General features: G+C 37.8%; 1 protein-coding gene across 1 annotated transcript in view; it reads right to left on the bottom strand.

The window, feature by feature from the left end:
• Positions 1 to 2,252: 2,252 nt before the first annotated feature.
• Positions 2,253 to 18,611, bottom strand: part of LOC121937873 (serine/threonine-protein kinase 4-like) — a 40,460-nt gene continuing 24,101 nt past the window's right edge. The window contains exons 10-11 of the mRNA XM_088070731.1: positions 12,792 to 12,943; positions 2,253 to 6,120 (exon numbers count right to left, since the gene is read on the bottom strand). Of these exons, the coding sequence (XP_087926857.1) occupies positions 5,962 to 6,120; positions 12,792 to 12,943 (311 nt within the window). The 3' untranslated portion in view covers positions 2,253 to 5,961. The remainder of the gene's footprint in view (positions 6,121 to 12,791; positions 12,944 to 18,611) is intronic.

The raw sequence follows: 18,611 nt of genomic DNA, 5'->3' as shown, positions 1-18,611 counted from the left end.
CAGCCGAAAAAAACCCACTTTTTTAAGATTTAGGCAAAAAAAAATTTGTTGCTAGGTTTAGAAAAAATGATCATGGTCCAGCTTAACCCTTCCCCCTCCAGAGTATATTTATTAAATTGCCAGCCAGTGCCAGCATTTTTGGTCATATTCACTAATCTTTCAAGACCTGTGTTTTGAATATACAATATATACATCAAGATAAAGAACAGATCTTCATATTCATTTTATATTTTATTCTAGCTTCTTCTGTTCCTTTTTTATCAACATCTGAATTTGTGCATTTTCGTTTTAAAAAATGACATGTTGGACAAAAAGCTGAGAAAATCTCATTTTTGGAAAAGAAAGTTGTTTCAAGAGCAAAATCAATTTCATTTTTACATTTTTTTTGCCTTTTTCCTCTTATTTTGTTATGTTCCCTTAATTGTACAAACATACTGCCAAAAATGTTATTCTGTTTGAGTTATAGTGGAACTAGGAGGGGAACATTCCCCAAAATGTCAGAAAGCACCACAGCTACAGGACAGTCCCTAAGTAACCGCTGCATATTTACATGTTCTGCTTGTTGTGAGTTGAAGGTAATCAAACATCAGATTTCAGTTTATTCTTTCAACATAACCGGGCTGGAAGCAATCTCGTCAATGGCAGTAAAAGAGTTAAAGGAAAAAAATATGGCCTTGGTTTTGAGTTTATCTCAACCACCCAACTGGAGAAATGATAACCAAGTGTCCTTGTCACAGATGAAACAGCTGATTGTCTGACAGCAGTGCAGTGAGACAGACAGACAGACATACATACAGAGCAGCTGGCAGGGCTGGTCGCCAGCAAAGATGTCCGACAGTGCGGATCTCCCTCAGAGGCTGGCAGCGCAGATCTCAGCAGAGCAGATCTCCACAGGGTGGATCTCGGAAAGGGCAGCAGGCAGCGCGGATCTCTGACAGCGAAGATCTCCGAAACGGCAGCTGGCAATACCGATCTCCACCACATCGGCTGGCAGCGCGGATCTCCGAAAGCGCGAATGTCCCACACAGGCTGGCAGCGCGGATCTCCAACACAGTGGCTGCAATCCCTGAATTAAATATTATCAATAGAAATAATGACACACCAGAGGACAACTATAAGGACTACCACACAAAAAAGTGTAGCTATATAGTGTGGAATAATTAAGGAAATGGACGGAGTCTCAATAGGTTTTGAGTCATTTACATATCAAGTATACACCCATATATGATTTGACATACAGCTTAAAAGAAAAAAATATTGACTTTGGTTTTGTGGAGCATGAATCTGTTAACTTAAACAGTAATATATCAAGTACTTGTTCAGGTGCGTTTGTTTCTAAATTCTACAGACAAATCAGAATCTAATATCACCTACAGTGTAACTTTCTTTTAAGATAGTCTGAAAAGAGGAACCAAACATCATGCTGTAAAGAGTGAAAGGTGGAAATATAAGTCAGATAGTGAGTCTATTAACAGACTTAATCAGCAGTATTTTATTGGCTCTCGGTTTTTTAGGAGACACCTGGACCGGTTTCAGTTTTGTCTGCAGGATGAGTTGGTGCGGACGACCTGTGGACGACCTGCGGACGTGGCGTCGAGCCACAGAGTTCATTTACAGGATGACTTTGTGAAACGTCCGTCTGTTTACAGGATAATGGATCCCACCTGTTACACCGGCATTCAGTATCAGCAGAGTCCCCAAAACTGTGGACGCTGCTCTGCTGACTGAGCAGCAACAAACTTGTCTGATATCATTGATTAGATTAAAAATAAGCAGTCCTGATAAACCCCAAAGGTAATTTGGGATTAAATTGTTGTTGAAACGGAAGCTATTTCTCGTCTGTGACCACACATACACACGCGCGCGCGCGCGCTGCTGTCTCACTGAAGGAGAGGCGGATCAGATTTGTGGTTTCAGCTGATTAAAAATTCATCTCTGCTATTTTGGCAGACAACGTCGAGGAGAAAGAAGGATAGGAAACAAAAGTTTGATTTGAAGGATCCGATGAGACGAGAGGAAGCTTTTAGAGTCTAAACATCCGAGAGCTCCTTCCTCAAATCAGAACTGATGAAGAATATGATGAAGATGAATCATTTCAAATTATAGAAGAAAAAGAAAAACATAAAATATAGTTAAACAAACTGTTTGAAACTGTGTATTTGTTGTGGACTATTTTTAGCAGCGGATTAATACACATTTGCAGCACTATTGTTTTTTTTTAAGTTCTGTAAAGGTGTAAAAACAGACATGAGCGCTATAACTTTGTTTTATTCATTTTCTTTATGAGACAAGCAAACAAAATAAAATACACAAACCAAACATCAGTGATCTCAAACATATGCATGACTTCCACTGCATACTTTTAAGGCAAAATACAAACTTCAGAAACTTTTTCAGGCGTCAAACAGGAAGTGTGCAAAAACAGGAGAGGAAGAGTTAACAGCAGATCTTTACGAGCCTGGAAAATAAAATTAATGTGCACAAAGAAGAGGCAGAGAAACCGGACGGTGAAACCTGTTTGACTCAGTTCGCTTCATGATGAGATGATGAAGCTGAAACTTGATGACTGTAAAATTATTTTTTATCTATTTTTATTATTTCTTTTTTTCTCTCACTTCACAGTTTTATATGGAAGCCAATAACAGTTTGTATTCCAAAATTTTACAGTCACCATGTTTGTATTCTTACTCTAACACTAATTTATTAGAGCACTTCTTGTAAAACATCTGAGAATATCTGCAGGTCTGACTAGAAAGAAGAAAAAGTGATATTAGAGCTGCTGAAGATAACTATGAAAATGAATAAATTAAAAAGCCTAAAAAGTGGTAACGCCCGAGAAAAGATGCATCCAAACAATCCGAATGTTTCAGCAGCATTTAAACATTTCAACTTTCTAAATAAATTAGAGCCTCACGTGTGTTTGAACAACTAAAACATCCTCCAACTAATTATTTTTAAGCACAGATCAGTAATAATTCTTGTTCTTCATTCTAAACAAACCTACAAATACCTGCAGTAGTTTGTTTGATATAGAACTGTTAAGAAAATCACAGAACGCATTTAAGTTATTTTAAAAGAAAAAAACATAGTGGTTCATGTCAAAGGGACCCAAAAATCAAACAAACATTTCTCCTCTTTACTTGTCGTGCTATTTATCATTCTAGATCATTTTGGTGAAATTGGTTTGAATTAGATGGCACTTGGCTTGTGGCGCTCAAAGCCCAATAAAAATAAAAAATAAAAATAAAAAAAAATCACAAGCATCTCGTCTACGAGTAGATGCATGTTTATGGAGCTAGAATAGCAACAAGTTTTGACATGAAAAATGAAACAACGTCAGGTTTTTCTTCTTTGCTAATTTTTTTTTCAGAATTTTCATCATTTCTTTTAAAGATATAACTTTCTTTTAAAGATTTGGTGAGGGGAAAAAACCCACCGAAAAAAGTACATGAAAAAAAGATTGTCATTGAAAAATACATCAGAATGCAAAATAATAATCATCATCATCATAAAAAAATATGCCTGTGTTTTATTTTTTAGGGAATTTTTTTCAGTGCCAATGTTTTATTTTTAAACACCAAATTTTATTTTTGATGCCAAAACTTATTGTGGCTGCTCCATAAATTGCTCACAACAAGGTCCGTGGATTATTTTGAGTGCCTAGGTCGTGATTTCTGGAAAGACAAATTGCTATTGAGTATTTTTAATCTACTTTTTTGGGCGCTTTGAGCACCACAAGCTGAGTGCTCTCCCAAGTGCCGAGTGCCGAAGGCAGACATCTCTGCACCCGAGTCACAGCAAAAACTATCTAGATTCATGAATAACACTGCAGGTGAGAGGAAACACATGTAGTTTGGATTTTTGGGTGAACTGTCCCTTTAAAACTGACCCTAAAACATTGGAACAGTTTAATTTCTGTTCATCATCCAGTGATTACGACTAAACGTTTGATGTGTCACTTTTTTCCAACAGCAGAGTGACGGCACCAAACAGCTTGTGCATCAAATTTTACAACAATTAAGCTGCAATATTTAAAAAAAAAGTTACATTTTTTCCTGACCAAATGCACCATATATTAGATCACTGTTTCGAAATAAAACAGCAGAACTTCCAAAATAAGGCAAAAAACAAAACAAAAATCCCTTTTGTTTTGCTCGTAACACAGAAGAGAAAATGAAGAGTTAATTGTGCTCACGAGTCGTTATGTTACACAGAAACACGAGAGTCCTGCACACGAAGATGAAGTCTGGAGGTTTAAACAGCATTTCGTCTGCAGCTGACGAGCTTCTCCCCAAAAAAACGCTCACTTTAACTTGTTGATAAATGCTTAATATTTAAATAGAAATAAATGAAAGTGTCTCATTTTTGGGGACTGAAAGCTTCAGCTGTTCAGATTGAGTCACATTGTACAGATGCAGCTCAGAGGTGCTCGTATTTACAGACTCCGTGTGTGAAGGATCTCCAGACGTCATTATTTTACACCCCTGAGGAGTTTTTCGACCTGAGAAGCTGGTTTTCATTTCTGCGACTCGTCCCCTCTCAGACCTCTAACCTCTAAACCTACGTAGAAAAATATAAATGTTTTTTTTGTGCTGGATGTAGGAAAACGAGCTCCGGAGTCGCTCTGAGGAATGTTAGAAGTGAAGGTGAATCAGATCTGGTTCGACGCCAGCTTCAGAGCTTTTTGGAGGGGTGAACTTATTCGGTGCCAAATCAAACTTAATAAATGCTGGAAATAAAAGCTTTGTTGAATCGATTCCATAAATCTGTCGAGCCAGGTCTTTGTTTTTAGCTTACAGAGGGAGAAAAATAGATGATGGACACTAAAAATAAAAACTTAAACACTGAAAAGGACACTGAAGGTCAAACAAAGTCAAGTTTCCATCTGATTAAATTATCAGCTGTTACGTAAACTTTCAACCGTAAGAATATCTAAACTCCAGCATGAGATGAATATCACACATTCATTCGGACTATTTTTAACGAACTGTTTTGGCTCGTGATCCCTTTAAACAAAGCAACCATCAGATAACCACCAATCAAACAAAAAGAGACGATGTGGGGACATAAAGAGGCCAAATTATCCAGTAATGTAAAACTAAAGATTAAAGGAACACCTGAATATTTGAAGGTATTATTTTGCTTTAAGCATTTAAAAAGGTTTATAACACATTATAATGTGGCTGTACGTGTGATTATTAATATACCTGTAAACAACTATAACTCCTCCTGTGGAAATGCACAAAGTGTTCGCTGCTGTATGAACAGATAATAAATGCAGATGTTCAGCACAGAGGAAACCATGTCGACGTTTTTTTCCGTTTAGCTTAAAACATTCGACTGATAACAAACACGGAGTTTGGTCTCATTCTTTAAAGAGTTTTTAAAGGATTTTGAAACAGAAGAGGTCGTTGTGTCCTGGAACAAACTAAAGTTTTTGCATTTTTTTGTGTATTTGACAAACTTTTGGAGAAGATGGATGAACGTTTTGTAGACGACAGACTCTCATAGTAAACACTGAGAAGTTCAGCAGCGACACTGAGAGGAAACGCGAGTACCTGTGACGAGCGCTCAGCAGTTAAAATGATTTTGTACCGTTGAGTAAAACAAACTAAACCTGAAGAGAAAAAGGGTTTTAAAGTTCAACACGGCGGTTTGAGACGACTGTGTAACAAGCCTGAAATAAACTCACGTTCAGATGAGCCGCTGATGGAATAAAAATTAAGATTTGTTTCTTAAAAACACAAAGAAGTTCCTGAAGACTCTCAGACGGGCAGATTGAGGAGAACATGGATCATAAATCAAATAAAACGTCATCAATTTTCTGTCAAGCTGCTCTTTTGAAGTTCTTCTTCGGCAGTTTGATCGTTGAAAGTCTTTGTGCAGTTTTCCAAACGTCTCGGAGAACAGAAAGAGATTAAAAACATCCACCTGTTGCCGTGAGAACTCGGCAGTTCCTTCTCAGAAGTTCTGCTGCCGCCGTTTTTTGGCCTCGATGGCGTCGAGGATGGGCTGCCTCTTGGTCTGGTAGCGCTGACGGATCTCCTCGATCTCCTGCTCCATCTGAGGGTCCAGAGAGGCCAGACGCAGCCGCAGCTCCTCCACCGACCACGAACTCACCTGCAAACACACAGCCGACAGCTTCTTCACACCGTTTACATCCGACACAAACACAGACTGCTGATTATTTACTCACCTTCATTTAAAGGTCCAGCGCTCAGGATTTAGGAGGATATTTGGCAGAAATGGAAATATAATAAAATGGCTTTTTTTTGTTGCACAATTGGCTGAAAATAAAAATCCATGTGCTTTCGTTTCTTAAAATGAGCTGTTCATTTCTATGTAGGGAGCCGATCCTCGTCTACTAGGGGTGTAACGATACATCCACTGTATCGATTAATATTCCTGCGATCATTCATACATCGATAAGTAGACAGAAACGTTTACTTATTGACCCCCCCCCCCATCCCCAACAACCAACAAATAAAGCTTTGGTCCTATATAACTGTAAGCTCAATAACAGGCATTTGTTGCAGTTTTTTTTAAAGATCGAGCAGTTAACTGGGTGAATAACTGTCAGATTTATCAGGTAAATATAATCGTTAGTTGAAGCCCTAATCTACTTCTCTGCTGTTGATCTACTTTTATTTTGAAAGGATTACATCCTGACGTGTTTGAGGAGTATTCCTGAGAACGATAATCTCAATTGATCACAGAGGATTATAAATTTGGATTTGGAGTGAAAGTTGCCTCCAGGTTTAAACCATTTGAAATTGATTTAAATGTGTTTTACGGGGACGCTGGTGTCGTAGGACCTTCCCTTCTCTCTTACGTCTCCGGTGGACGCCAGCGTTATTTTAGCTCCATTGATTGTGGGTAATAAATAGCTGGAGAGCGAAGTGCTGCTGGTAAAAGCTGAGAGGGGGAATCCCCCCGGGGGCAGCGGGTCCCTATCTGAGGAGAGGGAGCGGGATTGAGTAAATGTCAATAGATGTAAAAGCTACGAAAATAGATTCACTTATCAGACACCTTGATTCTTGATTATCGCTGTCATGCTTGAGGTATTCTTAGGTTGTGGTAAAGATTTTCCTAAGTGTCCATTAATGGACTCAGTGCGGATTGATCTTTGGGCTCACAGTCATCAAATCCTGCAGCTGCACGGGATCGTAACAACACGGAGAAGTCATTAGAGTGGAAGATAACTGGCTTCAGTTTTTATACACGTTAAAACCTGAAATTTACACCCAAAAAGTTTTGAAATAGTATGAGATCTACGATGCAGTGAAATTAGGAATTTACTGCATTTGTAACTTAGTAAATTAAATAAAACCAGTGAGCAGAATGAGAGGAAGCGACTCTTGAGTACACATGTAGTCACTAGGCTTGGTCACAGTATACCAGGGTATTTAGAAATGCCAAAAGTATGTTTTTAAATACCATCATAAACACAGGCGCTCCTCTTTCTATTACACTCATTGTATGCAGTGCACAGCACGCACCACCAGAGCTCAGTCTCCGGGGTCTCTGTTGGTGGAACAGGCATCTGAGCTAAACGACACAGCAACACCTAGTGTTGGACGGGGAAGTTACAGGACTGTAAACAGCCGGCGGACAGCAGAGAGAGACAGAGGGGAATAAAAATGGGACTTACTGACTGGATCGAGAGCAAGAGCTGCACATTTATACCGTCATATACCGTACGCCCGGTGAAACTCAGGAAGGTATGAAATATAAGATACCACCCAATGCCTTGTTGTCACCGCAATGTTTACTTGGACCACATTTTCACATTTTAGAAGTTGTTGACACTCAGCACATCTACATGCACAGTTCAGTGAGGCTGCAGTAAGACCTCGTTTAGGCCATTTAACTGGACTTTTGTCCTTGTCCCAGTATACAAACATTCGGGGAGAGTCCATTTAATTATTATTATTTAATTATTTAATGAAGTCTGTCTGACTCCACTGCAGGTGGAGATCTGCCCTCTTTCAGCTAGTTGCTATAAACTTATATTATTTATGCAGTCTCTGATATCGTCCCAGTCACAATCACAGCTGTTTATTTACAATAACTTTGGGGTAAAAAAAATGTGTGTCACGTCATCTTCAAATAATCAAACAGCTCTGAGCAAACTCTGCCTCCATTGATTAATTTGAAGGCACCTAAAAAAAACCAAAACAAAATCAATATCAGTTTAAGTGTATGTTATATTTAGAATATTTTCCCTGCTTTACCTCGCTGTCAGACAGCTCTTACCGACGGAGATTTAACACCGTTATATCAAAAATACCAGTGTACATTGTGTACAATTAAACTGGTAATGATTTTTTTACGTGGCTAAAATATGTTTTGTGTGTCTGTGTTATGAGACTGTGCGTTATCAGAGGAGGGGGGTGACTGGTGTGTAACTTTTTTTATTTTAAATAAATATAAAATGCAACATTTTCAAGCTGTATGTCCCTCACTTGAGACAAAAAACGAAACAAGTCTCTCTTTAGTGCTTACGTTATTTGCCTGACAATGTTTTGCAGTAACCCTTCCCCCCAAAAAGTAATGAACAGTCCTTATGTGTGGTAACATGACACACGCTTTAAAACGAGGGCTGTCCCCACAGGAAGTATTGAGTTTTAGAAAAGCCTCCGAACCCCTCTGACCAAACTGAAAATGTCTCAACAGCCTGAAAATGTTGCTGCAGAACGATGTTAAAATGTTGCTCTCATACATTCTTTATTTAAAAGACATAAGATCACTCGTATCCTTAAGCTTAAACTTAAACCAGCGTGGTGTCGACCGCACGTTCTGTTAAACACGATACAAAAAACCAGGAGTCGACTGGATGTTTTTGATGGACCGAAAAAACAAAACGCGTCTCCTAACTGTTAAAACTTTGACAGAAGCTGACTGATGACGTGTTTATTAACCCGCAGCCGGAGATTTAACCTTCTGTCCGGATCTGTTCGAGATTCACTCTGAGGAGACGAGAGGGACGGACCGGAGGAGTCGGAGAGGACATGAGACAAAAGAAAACCAATGAGGGAAGAATAAAAATAGAGGACCAAATGGAGCAATTGAGGGAGGATTCGTTGTTCTGCTTCTCATGAATAATGTAGGTTAGTGCTTTCCCTCCACATGTTCTTTGATGCATTATGACACCAGTGAACCGGCTCAAACTCACGCTTCAGATAACCCCGTTAATATTAGACAAGGCGGCTAAATATAAAATACAGTGTGACATTCACGCATGACTTAATACGAGAGTGTTATAAAGGTTATTGTGGGTTCGATATAAGTGTGAGGAAGAAACAGAAAAAGTTTAATCGTAAAGTATAAATCACAAACTGATGGAAACAACTTTGTTTTCAAGCAGCCATCACGACAATGTTTTTGGATAACTGCTATAAAGAAATATAAAAATAGCATGGTAGACGGCTCTAAAATTAAACACAGTCAGCGTGAAGCTGTCAACAAGCTGCCTCAAAGAATTAAAGATCCCAAAAGAAATTAGCTTTTTATCCTCACATTTGCAAGTCTAATGGAGCGATAAATCCCTCGAGTGGGATTTGTGTCGTCAAGTGAAGCCGCTTTGATTTGACTGTAAACGCTGCAGTAAAGCACACAGATGTTTTCTGTTCTAAAAGCTCCGTATCCGACATTCAGGCCACGTTTACACGAGAACGGCTCCACGAAAAACCAAAAAGTCTTTCCTTTATAAAAAATCACGTTAACACTGTGAAAATGATCCTCGTGTACACTGAAGCCCAAAAACAACCGAAAACGCTGTAGTATGCATGCCAGGCCAATAGTTGGTGGTGTAACTTTTCAATGACACACCACAGAAGAAGACCACACACCTGTGCATAAATGTGTTTTTCTACAGACCCGTGAGTATGAACAAAGAAGGCGATGGCGAACACACACACGAGAACCGACAGCGTTAATAAACTCAGTAGAGTCAGCAGCACAAACAGCTCGGTGGTCCGCCATTGTTGTTATTGTTGTCCTCCTTCTCGCGCATGGCTGTATGTCTCAAACGTAACGCACATGTGCGAAGTGCAGCCCTGACATCACCGTTCTCACAGGATCACACACACGGCGACAGAAGGGGGGACGTTTTCAAAAAATTATACTCAAAGTTTGTGTTTGTCTGGCCCCTGACGTTCATGCAAGAACCGTTGCCATGTAAACGGCCCCTCGGACATGTGTATGTATGGTTGTGTGTGTGTGTGTATGTGTGTGTGAATGTGTATGGCAGCACGCATGTTCACAGTGAACAGTATTAAAAAACCAGGAGAACAGGAGTGAAAATCGGGGTCATCTGCTGGTTACCTGTCACTGCCTGTTAGTGTAAGAGCTTCAGATGCTCACAGACACAGATCTCAAAGTCTCAATGTGTGCAGGTAACACACACACACACACACACACACACACACACACACACACACACACTTGCTATTTCGTTGAAGCACACAGACAATAATAACACGCTAATATCCATCGTACAACTGAACATTTCACAGCATGTAAACGCTTCTTCACTCTTGCTAAATCCTCAACAAAAACTGCAGGAAAATCACATTTTTGTTTTTTTTAATAATCCTAAAATATTAAATTTACGTACTAATTTATGTGATAATCACAAAACAGTTGCCTTGTTGACTGAGAAACAAAAGGTTTGTGGTTGTGATGTGTCTGTCAGAGAGAAAAAGGCTTCAGCGCGCTCCGAGTATCTACAGCTGAGCAGGCGGCCGGGTGGTCTGGTAAGAAAAACCACCTCGTATTTAAAGGTCACATATTTAATATTTAATTCCAGCAGCAGCAGCAGCCATTTGTCCCGCTTAAATGTCCATGAGCAAGACAAACAACCTCTGCTTCTTCACTCTCCGTAATCTGTCTCCACAGAGGCATCGAGCGAAATATGAAGGCAGCCAGAAAAGTGAAACAGATTTAATCAAACAAAAAGTTTAATGCCAACAAAACTAAAACTGAAAGCGACAAAAAAAACCTTTAATGTGACTTCAATAACATGTTTTAAATTTTAATTACTTAAAATTACTCAGAAATATTTATATTAAAGGTCTTTACAGGCTGATGGACAGACCTGAGAATAATTCATCATCGTCCTAAAATGCCTGAACAGACGCCAAACAGTGAGACAGCGACACTTATCATTCTTCTGAATTTCGTCTAAAAAGCACGGCTGTAAACTTGTGGTCGGTTCGTTGGTCTTTATGCTCTTGATCGACCAAATTGTCATTGGTCAGAAAATTGGTGGCATTTCTTTAATAACTCTGTGTGTCCATCAAAGTGTTTCTTTGGTTCAGCACTCGTATTTGTCGTCTGTGACGCTTGTTTTTGGTGGTATTTTCCTGCGTACATGTGATTTCGGAATAATCAGAATGGCAGCTTTTCCACTGGGAAAATTCACGCGAATGGCCTCTCATGTCAACAACTCAAAGTTTAACTTTTTAAGTTTTTAATACGAGTTGCCGACTTGACGTCATCAATGCACGAACATGGCGGGCACAAGTTGATGTTTAGTCAATGGTTAGAAACTTTTTTATCAATTCAGGTAATAAATATCAATTTATGATCACATGTACAGTTTAATATGATACTAACTGCTGTCCGTGTAGAGTGACCTAGATTAGTTAGAAAGGTTATTTTTTAGCTTGAACCCTGGTAAAGCTGCTTTTAAAAGCATTAATATAAATAAAATCACGAAGCATTTGTCCCGCCTCTTTTACACCTTTTTTTCAAAAGACTTTCTTTGGTAAATTAGAGCCCTACTACTATACTTTAAATGACAACAGGAGCAAAAATAACAAGAACTGGTAAAGGACTGAACCCCAAACTACAGCAAACTGGTTAGAAGGAGAGATTTATACCATGAAAAAAGTGATCTACCCGCTCAGACTAAGAAAATGTTTTTGATTGCACATGGAGGAAATGGATGATCTACGACACAGTGGAAAAAGCTTTTTGGACTATTTTAAATCATTTTATCTTTGCACCTCTTGTCTGCACTTTTGCTATTTTAATAGTGACTTTTTTAATCATTTAGTAATTGATTTTACTGTGTATATCTTATCTCTTTTCTCCTTTACTGTATCTTTTATTATGTTTTTATATTTTATTGCTCTGTAAAGCTCTTTAAATTGCCCTGATGTATGAAATGTGCGATACAAATAGAGCTGCCTTTCCTAATGGATGTATAAACCTCAAGAGACTGGAGATATATGTATATTTATCTATACATGTATATCTATTTGTTTCTCTCTCTCTCTCTCTCTCTCTCTCTATATATATATATATATATATATATCTATATATATATATATAACACTCTTCTTTGAAAGTACACATCTGCAGACATCTGTAACTGTTTTTGTGCTTGTTTTTGTTTGTTGTGTTTGTCTTTCTATCTCTTTGAATGTTGAAAAAAGAAAAGAAAGTCATCAGTTAACATGAGTGAAACACAATAAACGTTAACGTAAAAATAAATAAATAAATAAAAAGACAGAAGCACCGTGCTGCGTTGTACCCTCTGAACAAGACAACAGTCACGCCGATGACGAGAAGGGAAAGTGCAGCGGTCACCACAATGTGTGCCAAAATATAGACGTGCAGACCTCTACCTCATAGTGAACTCATTCACGTCTCTATTACACACACACACACACACACACACACACACACACACACACACACACACACACACACACACACACACACACACACACACACACACACACACACACACACACACACACACAGTGCTTCTTGTAACTCACCACTTCAAGGTCTCCATCGGCGGGCAGCTTGCGGTTGTCTGCGTTGTTTTCTCCTCGTCCTCCTCCGTCATTGTGACTGTTGGCCTCCTTCTCTTTCTGCTCAAAGTACTCGAGGAAGGACGGCTTGGCCGGCTGCATCGTCTCGTCTCTCCCTGTGAGACACACGATCAACATTTCCTTCATGACTGTGAAAATCCAGAAATCCGTCTTTTGGTGATAACAGAGTTGAACCGTATTTGTAGTTCATGTTCAAAAACATAAAGACTCACTATAAACTCACGGTGGATCGTTTTTAATTTATCATATTTATCACACAAGTCTCTGAGCTACAGAGCCATTAAAGTGTCGTACATCGACGTCCCACTGCTGTCATTGCAGGAGGACGTCTGCTCTGTTGGCAAATAATGGGTTAAATTCACTGCTTCAACACGAGATGATAAAAGACTGTGTTCAGACATGATGGATATTTTTGTTTAAAAAGCACCGTTTCAGATTTAATTAGAGTGAAGACATTTTTAGTATTCGGCTATAAAAAAGACTCTTATTTTCTTTTTAATAAAAAAAAAAGAAGAAAATGTTCACTTTCTTGAAATCAGTGATTGTAGGACAGAATTGTTGACGTGCCTGACATTATTTATGTTATTCAAGAATTATGGATGGCGGGTCGAGCGCAGACACCGAGGCTGAAACCCGACAGAAACCCGACAGTAAGAGAACGTTATTTTGAGACATAGTACAGAATAACTCAAACACAGTGCCAATAAAAAGTTGTTTTTCATTCCAAACAAATATTTTAGAGATTTGTTTGACGTTTTTTAATCACTCAAATAGTCTAATAAAATCCACAGAGGTTTAATGCTGCAATATTAGAAAACAGGGAAAAAGTCTGTCTCTGTGCTACCACAGATACAACGTTCATTCAGGTTAAAGGGATACGAAAACTCCAAAGAGCTCTCTTTAAAATGTTAAAATACCTTTTTTTTCACGGCATGGTCATTGAGGACATTAAAAAAAAAAAAAAAAAACTCTGACATGTTTTCGGCCTCTGAGTCAAACAGATTGACTCCCTGATGAAGGCTTATTGCCGAAACGTGTTTTTAAGGATCTACATGACCATGCTGTGAAAATAATTAAATTTAAACATTTTAAAGAGAGTGCCTTTGAGCTTTCTTTTGATCTTTCAAGTCTCTGGTGTATCCGTATTTAAAGAGCACCTCACACAGACGACTGTAAGTCCAGGAAGCGCTCATTTTCTTGCTTTTTTGCATTTAAGGTTAAAGGGATCGTTTTTTTGGATTGGTTTTGTATGGGCCACTTATCCATAGTCTGTGTATTTCCCACACCAAATGTCAGCAGGCACGCCCCCGATTTTGAGCAAGCTCTCAGCAACTTCTTTATGAAGTCAAGTGAAAACCTCAATTTAAAAATGAATAAACAAAAACAGCTCCCTGAGGTTTTACAAAGTAGATATTCCTCCCATGCTGACACTTTCTTTGCACTTTTTAATGTATTAAGTTTATCAGTGATCAATCAAATAAAAAGCCGATACAGAAAATCAGCAAAATTCCAAATATTGGCTACAATAATCAGCCAGACCGATAATCTGTCGACCCCTACTTACAAGCCTGAACTACAAACTGCTATAAAGTGAAAATATGTTCCCGCTGTGATAAATAACGATACAGACAAAGACTTCAGCCTGAGCATCAAACCGGTGGACATAAAGAGAATATTTACCCTCCCGGATCAATGACATGTTGCATTATTAAAGCAGCAATCAGTGCGGAACAGGATAACCATAATATATCTGCACTAATCCGATACAATAGCTGATCAATACCAGTGAGTCGCTCAGCCAGGTGCTGAGATTTGAGACGTTAAAACCTCAGCTGACCGAGGGGACAGCGTATCGCTGCTCTGTGTGTCTGCGTGGCTCCAGTTTAATCTTTTTTTTTTTTTTTTTTTTTTAGCTTTTTTACTGTATATTGTTTACTTTGTCTGGTCAGGTGACCTTGAGTGTCCTGAAAGGTGCCCATAAATAAAATGTATTATAATAATTATTAAATGAATAAATTACAGCCTTGTAAATAATGGTAACATTAACAAAATTATTTACTTTTTTGCTGTTGCTAAATTAATTAATGCAGGAGATTTAAGAAAACAAGCTTTAAATTGCATCAGACAACAATAAAATGATAAAAAAGTTAAAATAGTCTGTGCTGTATGTGTGGAGGTAATGAGTGGGAGGATATATTGTTTGTGCGTGAATATAAAACGTGAGAATGAAAATGTTGTCGTATATTATGAATGCATACGTGGAAAACACAACGGCCACAGAGGCGATAAGTTTGTGGAGCTACGACACAAAACCTCTTCAGTGTAACTCCAGTGAGTTTCGGACCGGAGCGTTTGATTCATGGCTTTAATAAGCTGCTGCGGTTTGTACAGATCTAAATGTGTTTACATTAAAACATGCACTGTGAGTGGTTTCTCCAACAGTTCACAATCTTTTCTTTCTCTTACAGTCTGTTAGTTTGACCCTCACGCTCTTTTATGGAATAAAGATTATTCACAGGTTGATATCAAACATCTTGCTCTTCTCAGCTTCGTCTCTCCGCCGGGAAATAACAAAAAGGACAATAGAGCTGGTTTATGTGTAAACTTATGATAAAATTCACAGTAAATCATCTGGTTATATAAACGGACAAGTAATGATTAAAATGTCAGAATGATCGAGCAGGTTGTGCAGCTTTTATATTAATGATAGTTGTGTTAGCTTTGAGGTGCTACTAATGTAAGAAGGCACATAACTGGTTTTTATTGTCTAAATGTTATTAAAATCTCTTTTAAATGCTCTCTCCAGAGATAAAAAAATAAACAAATAATTCAATAAAATGAATAAATGATATTGTGATTATTTTTACCAATATTGTGATTGTGATATGAGTCATGATTTTAGGATTCTTTTGTGTTATTTTAACTTAAAAAAAAATACACACACACACACACACACACACACACACACACACACACACACACATATGTATGTATATAAAACATGGGGAACAAAGGCAATGAGCAACTAGGTAATAATGCTTCACAAAGTCAAGACTACATATGTATATGTATATATGTATATATGAATAAAACTGATGACGATGTAATTGCATTTATAACTCATATTGTGACACATTTTGCTTTTATCAAATAATTGCAGCTCCTGCGATTTTAATATTGCATTTGGCCATGTTGCAATTTTGATAATATTTTAATTCATTTTGTAGCCCAGATTTGTTGATTTGTGTTATTGCGTCTATATAATGAATCTAACTCGACTCGACTTGCTCGCGCTGTCGATCAAACTGAGAATCAACAGACCAGCCGGCTGCTCTCTGCAGCTTTCAGCTCATTGTTTTGTCCATATTACTGATTTTTACTGGCTCTAAGTGACGTTTTCTCAGGAGTTAAAACTGTAGCAAACACCGGACTAATGTTGTGGTAACAATGGGATGTTACTGTTCTGTTGCTGCTGGTCTGTCGGCCCACTGGTGGTCAAAAACTTTAAACTTTCCCGAGGAAACAAGCCATCTGTTGTGGAAATCTTACATTTGTCAGAGACAGATTTACACTGTGTGTGCACTCTCATCTTGATAATGATGATTAATGTGGAGACACTCAGTTGTTGTCTCACATTAGCTCTCTTTAGCATACATCTCATTGTCGATCTCGCTTGTAGTTTGTTTTCATTCAGGCACAAAATCAATTTAAAGCCCAGTATCCCCCTGACTGTAAAAGAATTAATGGCTGTTTATTCTCCATTTCTGCTGCCAGGTGCCTCCGCACTGGATTAAGCTGCCAAGAGCGCCGACCTCAGAGAAGTCGCCATTTAAGGAAACCAGACGCAGTTTGGAGTTTTTTGACAAAATCAGATGAAAGAAGGTCAGAGCCATGAAAATCCATCATCTAACGTCTCTTTGATTCCAGTTTGGTATCTGGTGTTGTTGAGCAATTATCTGACCGGTCAAAGAAAATTTCAAACTGCGCTTCATTTTCCTATAAACTGGGACCTGCTGTGCTTTGTTGGTTGCTATGCCAACCTCATGTGGAGGCAAGCACACGACTAAACAGCGTTTCCTCTGTTTTTCTGCCTCTTTGTGCATTCTCGTTGTGTAAGTGTACTCATTACTGTGACGATTAAACCTGTGAACTCTGAGCTAATTGGTGCAATTTCTTTCAAAAACATGGATAAAAAAGGCAAAGAGCAACTTTATAAATGTTTTACAAATTCAAGACAAAAATAGATAAAGGGAAAACCATATTTATATTTTTTTGTAATTTTTGAGACAAATTTTACAGGCAATTTCCTTTTTTGTTTTTTTTTCTTTCTTTTTCTTCTTTTTTTAAACTAAATTTTCAGTAATTTTCTTGTACTTTTTTGTATTATTTTTGTTTTCAGTTCTTTTTTCATTGCTCATTTCCTTCAAAAGAATCAAGCCAATTTGCTCAGGTCTGACAGGGTTAATAACACAACTGTGTCAGTGTCACACATCTTAACCCTTTAAAACCTGGATCGATCAGTTTTCATGTGCTGCGTTCAGATGTCTTTAAGTATTTAATCCTTAGAAATCTGAGCTCTTTGTTTTGCTCTCTTTTGAGAACATTGGGAAAAAGGAAATGAGCAACTTCCCCAAAAATGAGAGAATTTAGTACATTTGGAAAATATTTTTTTTTTTAGAAATCTAGCAAAAAATGTCCCAAAAATATTTGTATAATTATCATAATATATGTCATTTACTTACATTATATTTTATAATATATACTGTTATTTATTCAAATTTATTTTAACAGAATTATGATTTCTTTTTCTTTTCTTTTTTTTGGTCTTTTTTAGGTAATTTCCTTGGTTTTTATTATTTTTTACTTTCTTTTTTTTCTTTTAAAGGTAATTTTTCATGTACTTTTTTTGTTACTTGGGGTAATTTCTTCTAAAGTTTCTCATTGCATTTTACTGTTTTTGAAAGAATTCAGGCCAATTTGCTCGGGGTTTAAAGGGTTATAAAGGGAAGATTAAAGGTGAAACAAAGTTATTAAAGTGAGAAAATGTGCATCATTAATTGAAGATCTTTCCAGTCTCACAGTTCCTGAGCAACAAAAGTTGTTCCCTCTTTATTTCTGCTGAAAAGTCTGTTGCGTAACTCAGTTTAAGAAAAAAGGATCCAGCTTTTGCTCAAACAGACTTATTCTGAAAACCACACACATACAACATGAGTAACAATGAACTGGTTAATGTGCTCATGAGACATGTGAGGTTTGGAAACATGATTTTTCACTCTAAACTTCACCATGTTGAGTACACTGAGTTGTAACTTCTTTATCGAACACAAGGAACCTCTTGATTTGTTTGACCCGACATGGAAGTGGTTCAGTTTTAAAGCAGACGAGTTTAAAAGTTTTATAAACACTCACATGGCACACTTTGAGTAAGTTAGATCGTTTTCTAAGCAGATACTCAACAACATCCACATTTGGTCTGAATCTCATCTCAGTTTAACTGGGAGCACATGCCTTTTGATGAAAAATATCTATACTTGATAAAAACTGAGACTGCAGAGAGTGCTGAGGAGAACGTGAAGAAAAGAGACAGAGGGAAAGAATTTGCTTAAATTTCTCTGTGACCTTTAACGGGCTGAAATCTTCTTACCCGTTCGGGCTTTAAGATTACACACACGAGTATCACTCTGTGCACAAAATGCACTTTTCAAACTCAAGCTTTAAAAAATATTATACATTAATATTATTTTCTACTTTGAGGAATTGTTT

Source organism: Plectropomus leopardus, chromosome 2 (genome assembly GCF_026936395.1).
Source record: "Plectropomus leopardus strain MGB_pleo_1.0 chromosome 2, ASM2693639v1, whole genome shotgun sequence".
Taxonomy (NCBI): Eukaryota; Metazoa; Chordata; class Actinopteri; order Perciformes; family Serranidae; genus Plectropomus; species Plectropomus leopardus.
Note: the sequence above shows the minus strand (reverse complement) of the source record. Positions and strands in the feature narration are given on the sequence as shown.